The 22,161-nt window shown below is 47.6% G+C and overlaps 3 protein-coding genes across 3 annotated transcripts in view; 2 read left to right on the top strand and 1 right to left on the bottom strand.

Annotated features, from left to right (window-relative positions):
- The window catches only part of SETD1B (SET domain containing 1B, histone lysine methyltransferase), a 42,539-nt gene extending 37,956 nt beyond the window's left edge, over positions 1-4,583 (top strand). Inside the window, exon 18 of the mRNA XM_088135190.1 lies at positions 74-4,583. Coding sequence (XP_087991316.1) covers positions 74-247 — 174 coding nt within the window. The 3' untranslated portion in view covers positions 248-4,583. The remainder of the gene's footprint in view (positions 1-73) is intronic.
- A 627-nt stretch (positions 4,584-5,210) lies between these two features.
- HPD (4-hydroxyphenylpyruvate dioxygenase) lies at positions 5,211-16,319 on the bottom strand. The gene is made up of 14 exons (XM_088135201.1): positions 16,202-16,319; positions 15,611-15,637; positions 14,030-14,092; positions 12,217-12,321; positions 11,541-11,583; positions 11,094-11,176; positions 10,277-10,366; positions 9,377-9,480; positions 8,988-9,065; positions 7,645-7,807; positions 6,877-6,948; positions 6,659-6,781; positions 6,047-6,163; positions 5,211-5,429 (listed from the first exon to the last, which is right to left on the bottom strand). Exons 1-14 carry the CDS (start codon positions 16,202-16,204, stop codon positions 5,319-5,321), a joined length of 1,182 nt encoding a protein of 393 aa, XP_087991327.1. The 5' UTR covers positions 16,205-16,319; the 3' UTR covers positions 5,211-5,318.
- Positions 16,320-17,365: 1,046 nt separating this feature from the next.
- PSMD9 (proteasome 26S subunit, non-ATPase 9) lies at positions 17,366-22,066 on the top strand. Its single transcript, XM_007422752.4, has 6 exons — positions 17,366-17,665; positions 18,662-18,764; positions 19,769-19,956; positions 20,220-20,321; positions 21,118-21,206; positions 21,735-22,066. The coding sequence occupies exons 1-6, from the start codon at positions 17,558-17,560 to the stop codon at positions 21,760-21,762; spliced, it is 618 nt and encodes a 205-aa protein (XP_007422814.1). The 5' UTR covers positions 17,366-17,557; the 3' UTR covers positions 21,763-22,066.
- Positions 22,067-22,161: the final 95 nt, after the last annotated feature.

Raw genomic sequence — 22,161 nt, 5'->3', positions numbered from 1 at the left:
CTTTAGCATAAGCCTCACATTAAGGGGAGGGGAGGTGGTTATCTTAAATCACCGTTCTGCTTCTCTTCCCCAGCCAAATTGTTACGCTAAAGTCATCACCGTGGAGTCGCAGAAGAAGATTGTCATCTACTCCAAGCAGCACATCAGCGTGAATGAGGAAATTACTTACGACTACAAGTTCCCGATTGAGGATGTCAAGATCCCCTGTTTGTGCGGCTCCGAGAACTGTCGAGGGACCCTGAATTAAAACCCCCTGGTTGTTGGCCACGCATTGGCTGCGTCCAGACTGTGGAAACCGAGGGCGTTTGGTTGCACTTTTGCCAAAAAGGAGGAGGAAAAAGAAACGAGGTGGAGAAAGAGAAGAAAAGTGGGAGAGCGAAAACAAATCCTTCCCCAAGGAGGCGTGCAAGTTGCAGACACACACACTAGGACGTTTCATGCTGCAGGTGCTTTTCATCAAATTCCTCATCTTCTAGTGAGTTGTCCCCATTGCTCCATGGCACCCGACATCAAAACACTATCTCTTTTCTCCCTGCCCGCGGGCTCCGTAATGGCATAGCTCCTGTGGGAACAGCAAGGTATCTTTCTATTAGTTGAAACAGGTTACTTCCTTCGTAAGATGCTGCTACCTTTTCCTCACTCATTTACAGGTCTGGGGGTGGAGGAGGACTCTGAGGGGTGGCCGGACAAAGATCGTCAATGGTTGAAATGTGTGAAGCGGAGATGGGGGCAAGGGGGGAGGTTCATAAGTTGAGTAAATACATGTAGCCAAAGCTCTTAAGGGAATGTCCAGGTTAAAGGTTGCTGTGTGTGTTCCATCCAGCCTAAACTTGCCTTCGATTTCTGGATGAAAAAGAAAAAGAAAAGTTCTGAATTCTTTGCTCTGTCTTGAAACGTTCCCGTTCCAGAAATAGACTGAAGAGCATCCCGGCCTTTGTTGGGAAAACCTAAGAGTTTGTCTCTCCCTTCCTCCCTCAGCAGCGCAGCATTGCATGATGGTTTTGAAACCAGAGGAGGCCCCTCGCACTCTGGGCAGCCTCCATCAGGCACTGCTGCCTGCCGGACACCCCTCGTTCCTTTCTGTGGGCCTCATTCACAGAAGAAGGATCGCCGCTTCCCCAGTGCATAGAGGACCACAGCAGGCGGTGAGCTATGGTGGACTCGACTCCCTCAAGGGCCCCAAACCCAAAGCAAAGGCTACCATGTCCTCTCTCGCAATGACTCTGCGTTCCTCTCAACGTCCTGTCAGTTCAAACAGGTTCATCTTTGTAGCTCAGGAGGACAAGGTCTCGCTTGGTGGCTAAGCTGAGTTGACGGCTGTGTGGTGGTCCACTGGCTGCGTCCTCGTTGTGCCACCAGCTGCCGCTGCTATACGGCCTTGAGAGTGAAGGCTCTTGATGCCAACGTCCGGCCACACGTCACATTTTTGTCAAAATAGCCTCAAAAGTTGTCCTCATAGCAAGCCACCTGACTTCCAACACTAGGGAAGTGGGTTCCTCTCTAGGATGATAGCCAGATGAGGTGCTGAAGGGTTCACTTTCAAATTAGGCCCAGGGCTCTTAAAATCAAATTGAGGTGGGCAAATCTTGGAATGTTAGCCCACCTGCAGCACACCTGTCTCTTGTTGAATTTTCTGGCCTTGAAACTTGGCCGTGCTAAAAAAACGTTGGCTAGATCATTGTTTCTCAGCCTTGGCAGCTTCAAGATGTGTGGACTTCAACTCCCAGAATTCCCCAGCCAGCAAGGAATTCTGGGAGTTGAAGTCTACACATTGGAAAGTTGCCAAGGTTGAGAAATACTGGGCTGAATTAAAAGCAGAGGCAACCAGAGGATGGATAAAAATTATTTTAGATGTGTACACCCCCTTTCCTTCTCCTCCTCCAAACAAACCTGTGGTTTTAGTCTATGTGCTCCTGGTGGCTTCTGTATTCCACTCGCATTAAGATGGTAGAATGTTGGTAGCCAGTTTTTCTGGATGTGACTTAACAGATTGGTGTGCCAACGGAGTTCTGTGGTCTGTGCCCTATAGAAGTGGATGCCATTCCCCTCTCAAAGTCTAGTGGACAGGAAGAAGCAGGAAGAACCCATTTAAAGCTGCTTTATCAACAGAGGTGATTCTTTTGACCTTGCTGGTTGAGTGGTTGGATTTGATTGAGGAGGAGGGGGAGCAGATTATCGGTCAGTTTCCCTTCACTGCTCCCTGGTTTCTTACACTTTCTCCTGAGGCACGTGAGTGGCGTGGCATTTGACGCCTCCAATCTTAGAGACAGCCACGTCTGTTTCCCATAACTCAGAACAGACATGGTTATCATCTTCTTTGTTCTCTTTCATGCTGTGAATGTGATCCACGAGGAAATTCTCCACACAGGCATACTCTGAAATGTTATGTAGCAGCTTGTGCAGGAAAGGGTCCTTGTGAATTGTCTCACTTTTATGAACCCACCCCCCTTTTTTTTAAGTGCAAAATGAAATATAGGAAAATATATTCTAGATTCCATAGCTGTCACATTGATTCTGCTAGTTAATCTTAGCTGCAATTGGGCACAATTGGAAGATAAAGGTATAGTTGAAGGCTTGTCAAGCTTTGACAAGTGATACGTGGGGATGGATTCCTTCATCTATCCAAGGTTCTCCGTGAATTTGTCTCCTCTAATCCTGGTTAGGTTTCTGCTCCTTGATCTTGGCAAGTTCTCTCCCATCCTAAAGAAGGGAGAGATGCTGTTTAATGACAGCCCAACTTGCATCTTGAGAGTTATAACCATAGACAGGGTCTCCAGGTCTCCCTGCTCCAAGCCTCCTCACCTGTATTTCCAAGAGGAGTGCCATAGCTTGGAGAAGTTGTCCACATCTTGTCTTTTCTATCCCAGCGTGCAGTGAGAAGAACAACATTGGCTTCCGTTGACTTCTCACGCCGGTGTTATTTGGGAATTGCTTTCTATATTTTCAGTCCCAAGACTGCCTAGCTAAGCTAGCTTTCGTACACTCACCCCACACGTGGTTTCCAGTTTGAAGTTCATCCTTGGGAGTTCTGGAGGGAGCCAGTCAACTCTGGAAGCTGTTTATGTTGTCCAAACAGCCTATTTCTGCCATGGGGAGGTAGGGTGGGGGGACATTTTAAAACTGATGGGATATTGTTTCAGTTTTGTCATTTTTGACCTATTTTCAGGGATCATTTCAGTGCATTTCTGTATAAAGTTTTTTTTTTTTAAGGTGGGGGGGAAATGAAATTTTGAAGTTTAAAATGGACACATCATCTGTACATAGGCAACCTTTCTGAGTCTTCTCTTTGAAACCCTTGTTTCTTGTAGAAACATGTTGTTTTTATTTGGTTTTTGTTTTGTTCATTTTTGTTTGTTTGGGGCTGTTTTGTTTGTACTTTAAAAGCATGTAAATAATTTGTTAGTGACAATAGTAGTTTGGAGTTCTTTTTTTAAAAAAAAATCGCCAGCAGAAGACCTCAACAAGAGAGTCAACGTCTGGGGTGGGGGTCCCAGGAGGGAGAAGCTGGCGCCATTTACAGCTTGTGTCAAGCTATGTATAATGTAAATTCTGTACAAAATCAACTTTTTTGGGGTCAAATGCATAGATCAAACTAGAAGCATTAAGACGCTGAAGATTAAAAAAAACATGCCAAGTTGAGGCTTTTTTATTTGCCTTTCTGATACCTTAATGTGCAAAATCTATTTATTTCAAACAAGAAAATGTGTATAGTCTATTAATGACAACCTAAAATGTATTTAAGCCAATCTGCAACTTTTTGTTTTGTTTTTTGCAAATTAAATTTTTCTTCTATTTTATAATGTTCCTTCTCAATTACCAGTCTAGTATTTGTAGAAGTGACATGAACAACTCATTGCCCGATGGGGTTGGGGCTCTGAAGTGCTTCGTTGCACACGCATAGCTCCATGTGAGCGGGAGAATCGCACGCATCAGCCAAGTAGGCCGGGCTCGGGGGGAGTTTCGTGTGTCTCCCCTTCTCGCTGGAGCTGCTAAAATGAGGCAGTGGTTTGAGAGGGTGGGGAGAGGCACTCTAAATTGGGGGGGGCGTTGCTCTTGCAGCAACGAGCAGCGGAGGAAAAGACCTCCGTTGTTCCTATTTCATGAATTCTGTAAAGACACCAGTTTTTAATTTGCAGTGTGTGGGGGGGGGGAAACAAGGACCTCCTTTAAAAGGGGGAAGAAAAAATGGTTTGCAATAAATGACCTATATTTTTTATGTTCCTTTAAATAAATAAATAAATAAATAATAAATAAATAAATAAATGAAAGAAAAAGAAAGAAAGAAAGAAAAAGAAAGAAAGAAAGAAAAGGAATCTCTGCTTTAGAGATTTAGGATTTTTAAAAAAAATTCTGTTCCCTTTTGTTTTAAACAACTGTATAAATGTAGGACTGTTCTGTGCATCTAGGCTCTGTCATCAGTTCGTACTTTGTTTTGAAGAATGTGGGTTTTTGTTTTGATTTTTTTTTTTTTGCTTTGTTGTGGGTGTGTCATTCTGTAAATATTTGTTCATATTTTTTTGTGAATTGAATACTATGTACCATTGTATTATAGTAACTTTTATAAAGCAAACCATAAATATACTGACTTTTCTTATAGAAGATCTGTGTTTGATTTATTAGCCTGACATAATCCACCTCCTCCTTCTCTACTCTGTGGCTGGACGATGATTGGGGAGGGGTGTCCGCAGGGGGTTAAAAAAGTCAAATGGCAGCCGCACCATGCAACCGAAGCCGCCATCTTGACCTTCTTCACACCCACCTACCCTGCAGATGGCCTTCGTTATCGTCCTTCTAAATTGATCTCATAGCCCTCCAAAGGATACAGCAGTTGTAGACACATTTACTCAGGGCAGGAAGGTTACACGCTCCATCCAGAAACTCAGTCAACCGTTGGTCCTGATTCTGAAAGTTCTCCTTGGCTATAAGGAAAAACTTCTAGAAAACACTGTATTATGAAGCTCGCCAACCAACCAGCCAGGGTCATCTGCCACTGAGCTGGCATTTGGCAGCTGGCGAGCCTGCGCCATCCTCCCCACCTCTTGTACGAAATTCTGCTGTTGATGGCCCATGATGGGTTAGGCTGGCAAGAGAAGGACAGCTAACAGCTCTGTTTTCCCCAGTCCTGAAAGAAGCTGAGATCAGGAGCAATGATGTCTGTGGTTCTTTTTCCAGCCGTTCTACAAGAGCTGTCGCCAAAACAGACACCACGAGAAGCTCACATTTTTTTATTTGAAGAAAAAGGCCAGACATGGAGAGGTATCAACAGAAGGTAGGTGGCTCATCTTTTCCTACCACATTTCATTCTGAGAACTTCCACCTTACATGGACTCGGACTCTCCGTTGGGGGTCAGGATGGTGAGATTGCCCCGAGCGTGTTGATCTATTTCAATCGCTTCGAACAAAGATTTGAAGTTTCCCGCGCCAAATCCCTAAATCCAGGGAAGGAAAAAAGAAAAACAGCGATGAGTCCTTTCCTTTTCTAACTGTTATGCACAACCTCTCTCTGCAGATGATAATGTTTTTCTCTTACACTGAGATGTTCTGTTCAGATCCGGAATGGCAGTGATCCAGTCATGCATTTCATAAAGGTATAGACCCCCCCGAAAAAAAGTGGACGGGGGAGTAAATTAAATATCTATCCATCTTTTCAAATTAAATGCCCCTGTTTTAGAACGTAGTCTTGGCAACTTGAAGATGCATGGACTTCAACTCCCAGAATTAAGCTGGCTGGGGAATTCTGGGAATTGAAGTCCACGCATCTTAAAGTTCCCAAGGTTGAGAAACACTGGGCTAGAGGTTCCCCATCCTCTGCAATTAGGCAACCGCAGTCTTCAGCAAACATATCCTATTGCCAAATTCAGGTTACAGTCCCCTTAAGACTTCCAAACACTGGCCACTTCTCATTTTTGGTTATCAAAAAGGTGCCTCCAATTTTTGGAAAGCCAACAGAAACAGCAGGGGAGGCCCAATGTCATCCTCGCCCATCTGCAAAACCCGCTGTTCTTCAATGTCGCCTGAATGAATGAAGCTGGCCTGAGAAACCAACCTCGTGGTTGTAGCGCTGAATGACCTCAAGGAAGACGGTTGGTCTGTCCTGAACGGGCTTGGTGAAGATCTGAAGTAGGTATCCTTTCTCATCAAAGTCAACTAAGATTTTGAGTTCCTTGAAAAAGAAGGAAAATGACAGAGGGCTGAAGGACACTGCCAAAGAAAATTGGGCGACTATAAATTTTGGTTGCATATTAAAATTAAAGCACTAAAACCTACTTTTTCTCTTCTACCCAAATTCTCCTGTGCCTCTCAAACAGGTGCAACCAACCTGGTCTCTTTCATTTTGCCACTGGCCGTGCCGGCTGGCTGAGCTGGGAGCTCCAATGACACAGAAACAGAGTAAACTCTTCTACTGGAATCAAATGTCAAGCTATCGAATACTCACATGCCAACCAGGATAACGCATACATCTCTGAGCAAAGGGACTCTCATCAAAATGAATGAGTGGTAAATAGTAGTTTTTACTGTTTCTGTACCCACCCTTCCATCAAGAAGCATACTTCATTCTCCTGCTCCCTTCCATATATTCACAACAAGCATATAAAATGATAACATCTTAGATTAGTACTCTAACCATTATGCCACACTATAATGGAAGCCAACTGACCTCTAATTTATCAAGGTTTTCCTTCACTTTGATCTTGGCCGTCTTCAACTGCTCCCGGAGTTTCTGGTAGTAAGCTGATGGAACAGACATGAACTGCATGCCACGTTCTTTCAAGTTTGTGATCTATAACCAGAGAAGATTTACGAGTGTAACATTGGCCACTTCCGAGAAGTTGGCATTTTTGGTGGAGAGAATTGTAAAGCAAGGAACATTCTTACGGAAGCAATGATGTCTAAGGTATTCAGAGCAATGTGCTGGACTCCAGGCCCTCCGTAATAGTCAACGTATTCCTGCGGAGCCAAAGAAACACAAGGTGGGCAATATGCAAAGATCTCACACTGAAGACGACCGCTAGGTCTCTCTCCTGCGTTTGTTGTGCAGAGCTCTGGCGGGCCGAGAGTGGTGAGATCACAGCATCTCAAAGGCTTGCCCCTGGTTCATTCTGACTTGTTATGTTTCCTGTCCAAACTGTGACTTGACTTGGGTAATGATGCTGGTTTGAAGCCTGAAGCCTGACTTGCATTGATTCTGTATTCCCCATGAAGGCAGCAAGAGGGCTTAAGTGCAGCCTGCGTAGAACTCTGCTCCTGAACATCTCACTTGTTGCTAGAGCACCACCCCAATCTCTGCTTGACAGCCTTCCAAGAGGTTGGAGAAGAGGCCAGACAGACTAGGACAAAGAGGTAACGGATTTTCCCCTCCCAGCACGGAACAAGGATTGATGGCAAGGAGAGCTTGTGACTCGTGTATTTTTGTGTAGGCAAATGTGTACAGTATGTGAAAGAGAAAACGAAGAGACGGAGATGCAAGACTTTTATATGTTGATTTACCCTCTCTCCCTCGGACGGTGGGTGAACTGGATGCCTGTGGGAGAGCATGAATGGCAACCCAGCATCCTAGCTGCTAGAATTAGCCCTTGACCACCCTCACCTGAGCACAGACACCCCTCCACCCCTCTTCCACCACCCCAAAGTCAGCTTTTGTACCTGGATCTGAGATTTCTTTTTGCCCATCGCAGGCTCATTAATGGGCATTCTGATGGTCTCTTCGTAATTGGCCATAACAATAGACCGCAGAGCGCTGAATTCGGTGTGCAGTTGTTTATCATCCACAGACCAGAAGCGGTGAAACTGGAGATTTCTCTGGTACCTGCAGATGCCATACAGGAAAATAGAGACCTAGAGTAGACATTAAAGCTAGGCTTGGTTAACTTAGCCGTTTCCCATTCCTTGACCAACATGATGTTTGATGGGAAGGAATTCCTGGTCAACTGGAGGATACCTGCTTTCCATGCACAGGGCCCCAACTTCCTTCTTCCCCAGTTTGAACTAAGAAGGGTAGGCTGCAACTGAGTGGTATTCCCAAACAGTGCAGAACCTGTGACACCCGCTCCCCAAAGTCTGACTCCCATCATCTCTAGCCAGCACATGAATTATAAGCCAACTCTTTGTTGGGGACCAGTTTCAGGCAGACTGGCATGCAGAACACTGAGCTGGCCAAATCAGAGGATGCAACGGTTCACACATGGCTTTGTCTCTAACCATCTCTTCCCAAAAGAAGAGAGTTTACAGCGCTCTCAGATTCCTGCCGCTGACTCCATGGATGATGACTCAAGAGATCCTGTGAGAATAACCCAAGGCTGTAGACCTTTGCTGGCATTGCTTTAGGACAGTGTTGTCCAAACTTGGCCACTTTAAGATGAGTGGACTTCAACTCCCAGAATTCCACTCATCTTAAAGTGGCCAAGTTTGGACAACACTGCTTTAGGAGGAGGAAGATGTCAGATTTAGGGCCATGTTTACAGTTTGTCCTAGGCCGCTCCTCTCTTGTTGAAATGCTCTTATTCATTAACTTTAATCAATAATGCTCTTTGCCCAGGAGCGTGCGAAGAGCGGGTAGCTGACACCCGGGTATCCAAACAGGGCTCTGATATTTTCCTGAGGAGGCCCAGAATTTAAAATCAGAAGAGTGAAATCCATTTAAAGTAGTGAACAAACTTTGGATCAAAGGAGGACATGGTCCGGAAGATCACACAGCAGGCCTCAGCATATTCAAAGAGATCCCTAAGAAATCCTAAGCATCTCTATGATGATGTCGCATGGCTTGGTAATGAAGGATTACCCAACCACCCTACAGTGTCAACATTCAGTTCCTCTAAATCAGCTTTCCGCACCCTGGTGTGTTGGGACTCCGCATCCTATCATCCCCCAAGGGGCACACTGGCTAAAGGAACCTGGAACTAACCCCAGCTTAATTTCCTACTTGGGTGTCACCAACTTTAAAAGCTGCTTCTATTCATTTTAAGGAAGATTTCAGAGACAAATCTCACCATTCTACCACCGGCAGCATTTCCTGGTCAGGCTGATTCCCCACAATGTGATCAATAAAATTAAGTTTTCCAGGACATCTGGAAAAGAAAGGAAGGTTGCTACATCATGTTCATAGTTCAGTCTTCTTCCCCTCTCTCTAGGTTCCCCATCTTCAACCTTCAAATGAGTCACAGTTCATCTTCACTGGAAGGGTTTCCCATCCCTTCTTCTCTACTGTTTTCTCCTCCTCTGCACATGTCTGGGACTGCTTGCACACAATGCATTTTTGCACTTCTGCAAATATTGAGACTTCCCACAACTGGCTGAACTCTCCCCCTGGAGTAAGGAGGCCTGCACTCTTGACCCAGGGAAAGTGAGGGCAAAGTCTAGGCAAGGCTTGGCTACTTACAGTTTTTTTAAGAGTGGATCCTTAAAGAGAGGGGCTTCAAATCCAGGCAAGTAGAGTCCTTTGTAATTCTGCTTTTCTATGAGTGTGTGAGTGGTGTCTCCATACTATATTGATGGGGAAGGGGAAACACAAGGTGATGAGATTGCACCAACATTTGGACCAGGAGAGGGAGGACCTTCCTAACAAGCTGGTAGATCATCTACAGTTGGGGCAGAAGGTCTCTGGCATCTACAGGGAGGTCTGGAGGAAATACCATTTCCTTCCAGATGTTTTTGGCATTTAGCTCACTTTTTGCTCCATCTGGGTTCGATAGGAATTTGAAGCCCAGCGGCCAACGGATTTCCCAGTGTTGGTGGAGACCCCACAGTGAAGCCAGACCAAGGACCATACTGTGAAGCCAGACCATCTCCAAGCAGAGGGCATCTTCCTTACAACATCTTTGGAGAAGAGGATGGGCTGCTTCCCCACTTGCATACAAAGCAGGGTGCAAAGTGGAGGTGACAGATGTTGAAACTGCAACCATCCAAGCCACCCAGCTGAAAAAAGGACTTCAGGAAGGGCCAGGATTTTGCTCACCACCACCCCTTTGACACACCTCTAGGGTCTCCTGTCTTTTTATTTTATCAAAAACTTTTTCATCTTCAGTTGTTGTTCATCTTAAAACCTGGATTTAGAAATACTTGCTTAGCTTTTCCCAATGTGGCCTCTTCCAGCTCTATCCAACTACAATGCCCATAATTTCCAGCCAGTTTGCTAGAAGCGTTAGGAGCTGCAGGCCCACTTACGACAAACGGGCCAGGCTAGGGAAGACCTTCTTAGCCCCCAAACCACCATTTTTCCAGCTACACCGCCCTTCCTTCCTCCTCTCTCTGGTTGAGGACCCCCCTCTGAATTCCTTACCGTCTGAACGACTGCAAATTTCACTTTCCCGTACTTGTCTTCTTCTATCCAGGGCTCTCTCACTATCTGAGCCCCACGTTCTCGAGCTTTCTGAACGGAGGACGGGAGAATGAAGTAACGTCAGATAGATAAGCCAGCAGGGTGGGGTGGAAATTAGCAAACTTTTCAGACTGCTGGGCACAATTTGGCCTTTTGAGCTCCTGTCACAGGAACGCCCCAAAAATGCCTTCAGTGCCTCGCCCGTTGAAAAAAGATCTGGTGCCAAGGCGTGGCACTCACCAAAGATGGATGAATGATGTGCCATCAAGTCATTTTTGACTCCTAGCAGCCACCTAGATAGATTTTCTCCAGGAACAATAATACCACCATTGCTTGGATTTTATCATATTTAATAATTGTATTTTATGCTGTACTATTTATGTTTTTTTGGTTTTAACTGACTGGTTGTGAACCACCCAGAGTCCCTCCTTGTGGGGGAGTTGGGCAGTGACATGAATTTGATTTATAAATAAAATAAATAAGCAAATTCACAAAAGACTGAAGGGCAAACTGCCACTGCCGTCCGCCCAGCCCCCATCACATCCTTGCAACCAGCTTCAGTTTAGCTTTCCTGTTTCCTGGGCAGGTGGGACCCCCGACCCACTGCAGCTGCCCTTCTGCTTAATCTGCCAAATATGCTTATGGCATTGGCAGAACGCCCAGATCCCTTCTTAGAAATAAAGGTGATTCTGGAGACCGGCATTCCTTGGAGAAGCCTACTGACTTCCATGAAAGCAAACTTCTGAATGCTCAGAAAGACCTTTGGGCCCCGTTTTACCTCCACGATGAAATCACAGTCCTCCACTTCGAAGGCGATGTCTTTGACCCCGTCTCCATGCTGTATTAAGTGCTTTCCCATTTCTACGTGGACCGAAAAGGGGAGCAAAAATAGACGTTTTTTCCCCCCACGGAGATGTTCATCAGCAGCCATTAGCCCCCTTCAGGGGACCCCCAAGTCAGAGCAAAATGTCTTCCCACCCTTCTAACACAGCAGCTTCAAGCAGGAACAGCCAACTTGATCATCCTAGAAGTAACTAAATAATAACTAACTAAAGAATAGCCACATAGAAAAGAAGCAATAAAGCACCCTACATGCTAATGTGAAAGCTATTCGGAGCTCTCCTGTTAAATCCTGCTAAGATATCAAAGAGGGACATCTTACAAGACATCATCATCATCATCATCATCATCACAATTAATGGTGATCCACTGGTTCTAAATTTACCTTCATTTCCAGGGTTGAGAGCCGAGGAGAAAACGAATATAATCTGGAAATAAAAATAATAAATAGATAATTAATGCATTCCCTCTCAGGCACAGTTAACTGATGGTCAAGAATTCCTCACTATCAGTTCAAAAGCAAAGGAGCAACCTTTCATCTAGTTTCAGAGATGATGACCAAGGTTAATGAAGACTGTTAATTAATTAACCCATTAATTCATGTTCATTCATGTTGATGTTCTGCTTATCCAGAGGATACTTTCTGCGGGATCTGTTTTGAAAGACAGGAAGAGCAGGAAAAGTGCAAGCAGAGATTAATCTGATGGAAAGAGCCTCCAGACTCTGAATCAGCATTTTTCGACCTTGGCCACTTGAAGATGGATGGACTTCAACTCCCTGGGAGTTGAAGTCCACTCATCTTCAAGTGGCCAAGGTCGAGGAACTCGGCTCTGAATTCTCCTTCCTTGGCTACTTGTGGTCCAAGTGTCAACTTACTGTCTTTGGTTCACAACCCAAGTAGAAAATTATTGAGCGAACGAGCTGGTCACCATCAGCCTTCAAGACATCTAAGCGAGCCTGAAGCTAAACTGAACCTGTCCAGAGTTCATCTATCTCAGCTTAGATACAACCCAACCGTATTTTCTTTTCCCAAGTAGCCATACTATTTTCTGCCAGGTTACCTTATCCTGCTTGATGACGTGTGAAACCACCTCTCGGCTTCCAGTTTCCAAGCCTCGGTAGGCCAATTCTTCAAACCCCATTTTGTTGCAGTAAAATGAAGCAGCCTTGGGAGATAGACAGAGAAGCGAGATTGGATTGGGGCCATCTTAACTCTCCCCCCACTCCATGGGAGGAGAGAGCATGAATTTGTTCGCTGTAAAGAAGATTGAAAACATCTTTCCCTTCCCTTCCTTCCCTCCCTCCCTCCTTTCCTTTCCTTCTTTTTTCTCTCCCCACTGTCTTTTCTACTTCTTGTATCTTTCTTTTTTAATTTCACTCTATATACTGTCACCTTTTACTTATGTGAATATAAGTAAAATATATATTTAATATATATATATCCTCCCCCCCTCCAAAAAAAAGTGCTTTGCCACAATCCTTCCTCCCATCCAAAGGCTTGTTTCTTTCCTTTGCTTTCGGGCAACGGTTCAACGGCGCTCTCTCTTTCCAACGGCACTAGTGCAGTTAGGTTCAATTGTTCACCAATGTTTTTGCACGCTCCAAAGCACCCCCTCTAAAGTTGGGGGGGGAGGGTCTTTGCTCCTGTGGATCTGCTGAGTCTCTTTTAGGGTCCTGGACTTTTGGGGGTGGGGAGGGGCGTGACAACTGCACCTTTGATCCCTTCGCCGGCTTAAATGTTGTTTGCGTTTGGGGAGCAGAACTCAAGAACCGGGTGCCTCTCACTCATGGAAAATTCCCAGCAAATTGCCCCTGCCCTGATCATTGTGGATCTCCAAAGGCCTCGGAACGGAACTCCTCCGATTCATGCGAGCAATGATGTGGCAAATCTTCAAGATGTCTGCTTTGCGATCTCACAAATCCCACTGCTAAAACCAAGTAATTCCTCAGGCTAAGCCTTCCCCGTCTCAACTCGGACCTCCGATGGTGCTGGATTTCAGCTCCCTACCAGCACAGCCTCTCCTTAGAACTGGAAGGGGAGGCACACGGGCTAAGCAAAGGGGAGGAAGCCGGGATCCTCCAAAGGGGATTTGCCCCTCAATTCCCATCCTCCCTGATCCTTGACCTTGCTGGCTGGGTCTGATAGGCCCTGGAGCTCAACAACTTGAGGGCTATAGTTCCCATCCCAGATGTGGAGACTCCCCGGATGAGATGTCCAGTTTTGGAGACTCCAGATTCCAAGGCCCGCTCAGCCACTTTGTGAAAAATAACCCCCTGCCAAGGCTGCTTTTTTCCTTTTCCTTCTCGCTCCCCTTTCCTCTTATGTCGTGTCTTCTGGGTCATGAGCCTATGAAAAGGCACAGCACATTGATCTGGGAAACGTTTGGGCTGAACGGCTTCAGATGATAAATTAATGAACCCCACGGGGGCCGTGGCATCAGGGATGAATTATCCACGCTGCCAGAACTGGAACAGCTTCAGTTTTCTTTCTTGTCCTGGGAACAGCAGTGCTGAAGCACAGCTTGCAGGATGCAAACCCCAACAAGATGTAGGGACCGGGTGGGGTGGAGGCATGAAGCGACAGCAGCAGTATGTGCACGTGCGTGCCCTGGTTTGGCCCGGGGTTCAAGCCCCGACCCTTCAGCCAGCCCCCGGTTGCATCAGGCAGGGCACGCTTCCATCACCGCCAGCCAAGCACAAACCCTTAATCGAATGCAGGTTGCTTGGAAAATTCTTCCCCCCCGACTTCTCCGCCCTCCCGCCCTCCAATGGCAAAGCTGCCGACTTGGCAAGCCCCCCGAGGCTTCATCGCAGCCAGGCAGGGGAGCCCCCTCGAAGGCCCCTCGCTGGCGTGGGCTTTGGGACCCCGCTTACCTGCTTGGCATTGCCGACCCAGAAGGTCAAGGAGTGGAAATGGAGGAATCGGCCCCGGGCCGGCTGAAGGAAAGGGAAAGAAAGAGCAGGGGGTTACAGCTCGGCTGATCTGGGTGCAGACAAGGGTGACCCCCCCCCCCGGCTCCGAGATGGCTGCCTGGGTTGGAACCTGGGAGATGCCCAGCGGAGGGCTGATATGCCACAGGGGCAGCGTGTGAATCAACCAGGTTAGATACTTGTCCACCTTTCTCAGGATAAGAGCTGGATGGAGACCGCTATCCCCCCCCCCCAAAAAAGTGTCCCAAAGACACACAGGCTGGAGTTCCCCATTGTGGCTGCTTTGCTTTCGGCTTGGCACGCTGCTGGCTGAATCCAGATGTGGTTTACACCCCTGGATCTGCAATATTTTTGCAACGATGCCCCCACCCTTCACCAGTGCTTGGGTTGGCAAGCCTTCAGTTAACCTTGCTAGGTTAAATATTAAGTGGGCTGGAAAATATTTACCGAGCTCTTACGTAGGAAGGGTGTGTCCAAGGGAGGCCAGTTCCCCCCTTGAGTAATATTTTTAAAGAGGATTTTATTTTTTATTTTTTAAACCTATGACCTGCTTTGGCTCCCAAGCTAAGCAAAACATCTCACCTGCTCGATTCAATTTCATTCCCTTCGTGGCAAGCAACTTAGCGCTGCGTCTGATTCAGACGTTACAAGTTGTGTTCAGCATTTAGCGAACACCCAGTTGTAGGTTTGCCAACTCCAGGCAAACTCCAGCCTTTTGAAGCCCCGTCCGTTTCGAGAGGATTCTTAAAATGCTCAGAGCCAGAGAAGTGGAAGGTCTAGTTACTTTTCATACTCAGGGCGTTCATTGAATAAACCACATTGGGGGTGCCTCCATGAACCAAGATTTCCAAGCTATAATGGGTGGTTTCACGCAACATGCTAAGCCAGTACCAAACTACTTTTTGCTTTAGCTGCTTACACACCCAACTGCTGATTTACAGAATTGCAGTGTAAGCTTGGGTGGAAATAAGTCACAAAATACATATTTAAGCCTCTTTTACAACATTCATCTGATAAGTTTTTAGCATTATCTACCCATTGTAATGCATAATTCATTACAGAATTATGGAATCTGGAACTGGTTAATTGTCCCAGATTAGTGCACGCTCGTTGGCTGATCCAGTTTTGCATAATGCATGAAAAGGCCATAATTATATAAGAACCAGATTAAATAAGAGTCCAATGTATTTTTTTCAATAGATATAAAACTGAAACTACACCATGCTCTTTTTATATCAACGCACTCTTATATCAACGTACATTATTTGCTAAGAACAGATTTTGGCAGCAAATTTTCCTGTGCCTAAGGAAAAATATTGTTTTCAAATAGGCCAGAGATTCATATTGTTTCACTGCAATATGAATCATCTTCTGAAGAATAAATACCTATTTATCTAATTAGCTGATATGCCACTTCCAAAGGAAGAAAGTCTCAAAGCAGTGTACAACAGAGATTTACAAATTCAAAACCCTTTTAAAAATACAAAACGTTTAATAAGAACATAATATTTAAATTGATCTTACCTTTTCTCCTTTATCTGTGTAAGTTGTCTGGCACAAAGAAGAATAAAACAGGGATTTTTTAAAATTACTTCAGAAAAAAATAGAGACAAAGCAAAACAGAAACGAGCTACTAAGCGAATTAAACCTCATGGTAAACCCTGCCAACTATATAAAGTGCAAAGAACATACAAATTTGAACATTTATTTATTGGCAAACACTTTTATGCAACTAGAATCTAGCCAACTCTAGACTGGCGTACGTTCAGTCATAAAAAAAATAGCATAAGAAGAATGTATCAATCTAATCTCCAAAATGACTTGACACTTTGGGGAAAAGAAAGGATTTTAGGCACTCATTTGAGATATCCACCTGATGCTGCAGGTTTGAGCAGCCAGTTTTATAGAGGGGAAAAAGGCACCCGCTTGCTATAAAGGATCATAGCGACCATTTGGGGGAATGTCGATAATTCTATCGTTTAGGAAAGCATCGAATCACGGCAAATGGGCGAATAGAGCCCAGCCCATGAACAACAGTCCCGAGAAGGGGGCGAACGCGCTGCCAAAAAGTTATCGAGGAAGGAAAGAAGTTGGTTAAAGCCTTGGGAGCCTCACCATGTTGGCCGTCCGTCCGTCCGTCCGTCCGTCCCTCGGAGCAGATGCGCGGGTGAGAAGGCAGAAAGAGGCAGCGTGGAAATCTTTTCAAAGATAGGAAAGAGGAGGGCACCGGCTCCTCCCACGCCCTCCTCCTCTTCCAGATGCGCATTTTAACTTTTTCAACACAACTGTTGACATTCCTCAGTCACGCCAGGTAGGTCATCATCCTTCGGCCTCTTGGCTCAAGGCCAAAGGCACAACTCCCAGGATCTTTTTAACAAGGTTTATTGAAGGGAAGGAAGATGTGATGTGATGGGGATTGCTTTTTGCGCGCGGGGGGGGGGGAGGCTACCGTTTTGCAACTCCACGGGTCAGGGTGCGGTCAAAAAAGTCAGGATGGTGCCGCTGGACGGGAGTCTACTTGGGCGAGTCCGCGCCACGCCGAGGCGCCCGTCTGCGTAGCATCAGGAGGGGCCATCGAAGGCTGCGGAAGGGAGCCGCCGCTCGGCGCCTCCGTCCGCGACCACGCCCGGAGCAGAGACGGGCGCTAATCGGGGAAGCATCAAGGAAGGAGCCGCAGCCCAGCCCGGACCTCGCCGCCGGCTCCCGCGGGCGAGCCTCCAGCGAAGCAGCGCGGGCGGCGGATGGGCAGCGGTCTGTGGGGAGACCGCGGCGGCGGGCCCGGGGTGCTGCCAGGGCGCCGCGGGCGGGCGGGCGGCGGCGGCTCCGCAGAGGTCGACCCAGCGACGGCGGGTCGAAGCCTCCTCGAAGGCTCGCTGGAGGCGCGGCGACACGTGCGGATGCAGCGGGGGCCCAGGAGGGGCGCGAGTGCCGGACACGGGCTTCTGCGGGCAGAGGAGGGGCAGCGCTCGTTCTCCCCAAAGAAGGAGGGAACTGCTGTAAATCGCCAAACGGAGTTCTTTTCCTTTTAAAGATCGAGTTGAACGGCCGAGAAGCACGTAGCCGAGGTACGGATCCTGCCCGTGGGGCCCGAAACGTCCCTGCTCCATCACGGCGGCATTTGAAACACACCGCGCCGATTTCTACCCATCAACGTTTATTTTATTTGGGAACAGAAAGAAAGACAGAAAGGCAGTGGCCCACTCACACGTGCAAAGCCACCCGTGACACGCGGGCTGCCGCGCGAAGCTCAAGGCTCGTGGGAACCGAGCCACGCTCCGCTCCCTTTACCTGACGGACCGCGCCCGCCCCTTGCCTCTCACTGGCCAGCCGGCTTGCTTTGCCCCGCCTCCTTGTTACGTAAGGGGAAGAACGTCGCCTCCGCTGGCCGAGCTGTTTTGGCTCCCGCCGAGACCCGTAGTCCCCGCAACTGGCTTTCCTGCGGGTGGGGCGTTCGCAGCTTTTCCTGAGAAAATGTCCCTGCCGGAGAAGGCGGTGACGATGGGCGACATGCAGCAGCTGCTGAAGAAGAAGGACGAAGTCGAAGCCCAGATCAAGGCGTATTACGACGTCCTGCAGGATGTGAGTGGCAGGGGGGGCGGGTGAGCCCACCTGGCGCCCTAACGGCGCGCTGGACTACAGCTCCCGTCGTCCTCAGCGGGGAGGCAACCGGCTAGGGAAAGGGGTCGCGAGTATTTGCAGCAGCTCCTTCCCAGCCTGGACGGGACGCTCGCGTTGCGTTGCGCTGCATTGCCTTGAACCGCCGCGTTGCACGCAACCCGCGCTTCGCACCTTCGCGAGAAGCCAGCCTCGCGGAGCGCCCGGGCTTTCGCTTGCCGGCAAGGGCCTGGGGGTTGCCGGCGAGTCGGCAGCAGCGAAGGGCGCTGGGGTCCGGAGGGCCGGGCCTGAAGCCCGACGGCGAGCCAGGAGCCGAACGGGGCAGCCGCGGGCGGGCGGGCGGGGCGGCTCTGGGCGGAAAAAACCGCACCGCGCACTCACCCCCGGTTGGATTTTGCGAAGAGGAGAAACAGAGCTGAGTCATTGCAAAAGGCCTTTTTTTTTTAAAGCCGCTCACGCCACTCTGAAACGTTGGCGGGAAGGTTTGAAGGACGTTTCCATTCTGTTTTCATTTCTTCTGAGCATAAAGCGAGATTTCAAGCTATAACCCAGTGCTTCTCAACCTTGGGAAGTTTAAGATGGGTGGACTTCAACTCCCAGAATTCCCCAGCCAGCAAGGCTGGCTGGGGAATTCTGGGAGTTGAAGTCCACCCATCTTAAACTTCCCAAGGTTGAGAAGCACTGCTATGACACAATGCCCTCTATGGCCAGCTTGATACCTCAAGCCAAATCATACCGTTGTTTGTTGGTTCTGGCTTGCGATAGGGTACGAACCTGCCCACGGTGCTTTGTTAGCAGTCGTTTACAGCTTAGCATCCTTCACCATCCCGGCCAATGTTGGTTGGTTCGGTTACCCGTAGCGCAACAGGCGATGGCTTCGCATGACGCGTGACTTCATTTGCGCTCTTTGCAAAAGCAGTTCTCGAGAGGGTCCCTTTGTTTTATGTTTCCCATCGGCAGCAAAAAGGGGTGGGCATGAGCGAGCCGCTCGTGGACGCTGAAGGCTACCCTCGGGCGGACGTGGACATCTATCAAGTCCGGACAGCGAGACACAACATTATCTGTAAGCAGCCGGTCTTTAATTTTCAGCAGATGGGCCGCCCTATTTCTTTATTTAACAATGGCTTCCGCCTCATTCTTCTGCATACCGCCGTTACCCTAATTTGGGTAAATGATGAGGGGAAAAAAACCATGAAGTTTAAAGGGGAGAACCTCCCGTCCGTCTCTGAAGACAACAAAACATCTTTGTAGGAACAAGAAACCTGGGTTAGAAACGTCTGGGTGATGCGGTCTCGTCCGATTATCGAAAGCGAGGATTAGGGTGAGAAATACTGACATTCTTGCCAATGTGGAGATGTTTGAAAAGAATCATATTTTTAGCTGTTATAATGGGGGGAAGACTGGCCTGAAAGTGGGATCGGTGATGTTAGGTGATTTCCAACAGGTTAGATTTATTTATTTATTCAATTTGTATGCCACCCATCTCCTCTAACGGGTGACTTTGGGCGGCTCACAGTTGAAACCAAAAACCCATGAACAGTTAAAAGTAATACCATGTAAACAATTAAAATTAATTATTTTAATTAAAATTAAAATTAGATTTGTAGAGTTTGGGCTTGGCTGACCCAACTAATGGTTGCTTATCCAGAAATCTCTCGGTGGCTTCCTGCTCCCTTCTGCTCGCCTTGTTTTAAGCCAGTGAGGGTGAACCTGTGACACGTGTGTCAAAGGTGACACGCCACAACATTTGGGGTGACACCCCAGCATTCACCCGCACCCGACAACAACTATTCTCCCTCTTTGAGATGCCAAAGAGACTGAGTTTGTTCTACTCGTATTTCGTTTTTGTCATTATCTGACGTTTCCTTATAGAATACATAGCACACACAGGATTGGACTGTCTTTTTTTTTTAAATAAACATGTAAAGAATTGTTTCTCTTTTGTTTGGGAGGGTGACATGGCAGCAGAGTCGAGTTCGGCATTTTCTGAATTTTTGACACGCCGAGCCCAAAAGATTTGCCATCCCTGTTTTAAGCTGCGGATGAGTTTTGGGGTTCTTCCTTTAGGTCTGCAGAACGATCACAAAGCCTTGATGCAACAGGTGGAGCAGGGTCTGCATCAGCTGCACGCCCGGGAGAAAGAGAAGCGCGACCGGGACGAAGCCGAGGCCCGAGCCGAAGCCCAGAGCCAGGCCTTGCCCCAGCCCTTCGCCCGAGTGAACGCTGTCACCCCTGGGTCCCCGGCCAGCTTCTCGGCAAGTACCGGCGCTCTCATCCTGGAGCCCTTATTGGAGGCATTCCTTCTTCTTAATTGTAGTCATATCTGGCCTAAGGAGTTAAAGACTCTTACCTGCCTCCTCCTTTCATCTTTACAACAACAGCCCTGCCAGGTGGGCTGGCCGGAGAAAAAGCGACTGGCCCAGCGTTTTTTAATCTGTACAAGACCTTGGCACTCTCTGTGACCCGAAGCTGCCCTCCCCCAGAGGGATAAAGGGGTAATTTTGCTTTCTTTCCGAAGGGTTTGCAAGTGGACGACGAGATAGTTGAGTTTGGCTCCGTCAACAGCCGCAACTTCCAGTCGCTGCAGAATATCGCCACCGTGGTACAGCACAGCGAGGACGTGAGCAGCCTGCTTTCTTGGCGGGTCTGGAATGAGGCCGGAAGGGCTGGCGTTTGCCCCTCCGGGGAACTCAGAGGTGGACCTTGAGAATCCCGCAGGCCCAGAACAGCTCCCCTGAATTATTGATGGCCAGTGCAGTTTTCCTCAGTCCGCTACCCTGTGGACGTTTTGAATGAGAATTCCCAGAGCTGCCAGGCTGTGCCAGCCGTGAATTCTGCCAGTTGCATTCTCGTTCTTCTGAAAGGATGGCAGAAGGCAGGCCCAGGCAGCTGGGTGTTCTCTAGATATTAGGAGACAATGAAACCCCAACCCGTTTAGCCAAGGGACAGCAATCCCAGGAGGGCGCTCGATTGCCAACGTTTGCCATAGATATCAAGAGCGGCCATTTCTCTTGAATCAAACTACCTCTCTTGCTGTCGTTAAAACAGGAGCCGAGTGGCTCCCTCTCTTCCTCTTCCAAACAACAATCCAAGAGGGATTCCTGTTTAGCAAGGGCCCCCTTGTGCGATCTGCTCCAACAGCGAAGATGCAATTCTGCATAGCTGCTGCAGCGGATAGATGTTCGTCAGTAGTCCTTGTTTAGCAATGGCCTTATTTAGTGACCATTCGCAGTTACGGCGGTGGTGAAAAAGTAAATTTGCACCCAGTCTTCCCATAATATGTTTTAGGGGTGAACTCTGGCCATCTGACACTGGGGAAGATGGAGCCAGTAGCTCCTCTCTTCCTGCATTAGTGAACCAAACTGAATGGGCGAGACAATAAGGATTTTTTATTTTTTTTATACTTCTCTCCCCAGAAACCCTTAAGCGTGACTGTGATCCGAAGAGGGGAAAAATTCCATCTCGGGCTCACTCCAAAGCGCTGGAGTGGAAAAGGACTTCTGGGGTAAGCGTTCCAAAACTTCAACCCGGCCCTCGACTCTTTGCTCCTTTCCAAATAGAGCAGCTCTCAAAAAGATGCTTTGGTGACCGAAATTCCAGAGGCAACAATGAATGCTCAGGAGAAGCTGTAACCAGCCTCTAGTTCCTCCGCTCCCATCAATCCCCAATAGTAAAACTCTCAGGAAAAAGGAAGAGTGGAAAAAGGAAGAATCTTCCAAATTCTGGCCATCGCCGCTGAGAAGTTCCTGTCTGCTGCTGCTGGTCCTTGTGCTCAGAGGATGAATTTGCATCTAGGTGGTGATGCTCAGACAGGCTTTTGTGAAGGTAGAAGAACAATCGAAAGGTTTCCATCCTGACCCATTTAACGTTCTAACAGTCAAGAAACAGCCCCAGAATTGTGCCTCCCTGTATCTTTATTTGTGTAAATTCTCTTTCGCTTCGGCGAGGGACCAAAGCTGAGGTGCTTGTACTGTTTGATAATTACTGAAGGTTTAATTTACTTTTTCTCTTCCTATTTCCTCCCGGTCCCCAGTTGCAATATTGTTCCTTTGCAAAGATGACTTCTGGTGATGATTCGGCTCGTGGTGATTTGGTGGCATGCCAGTTTGATGTTAGCATCTACCTGAAGAAGCTGGAATGTTGAAAATGAATTTGGAAGTTTGGGCTTTTACTGTGTTTCCTGCAGATGCCATTTGAATATTTTTTCTTATTCCTAAAGGGTATTTGGTACCTTTTAACGGGGGGGTAAAGACAGAAGAGAAGTGTGTGGCTTTATTGTTGAATTGAGCAACTCAGTTTTGTTGACTTCCTTCTGATTCTTCCCTATTTGGTTAGGGAGCTAGCCAATAAAGATTTATGCTCTTCCTCCTGGTGTTAATCCTTTTCTTCCCTTTTTCTTCCTTGACAATTTCCGTGAAGCGCACTGAAACCTTACTTGATGTGTTTTGTATTGTTACTTA

This window comes from Python bivittatus, unplaced genomic scaffold (assembly GCF_059951505.1).
Source record: "Python bivittatus isolate LINGU-HERP-01145 unplaced genomic scaffold, Pbiv_v1 ctg000100_np1212, whole genome shotgun sequence".
NCBI lineage: Eukaryota > Metazoa > Chordata > Lepidosauria > Squamata > Pythonidae > Python > Python bivittatus.
The sequence above is the reverse complement of the archived record's forward strand: the minus strand, read 5'-3'. Positions and strand labels throughout refer to the sequence as shown.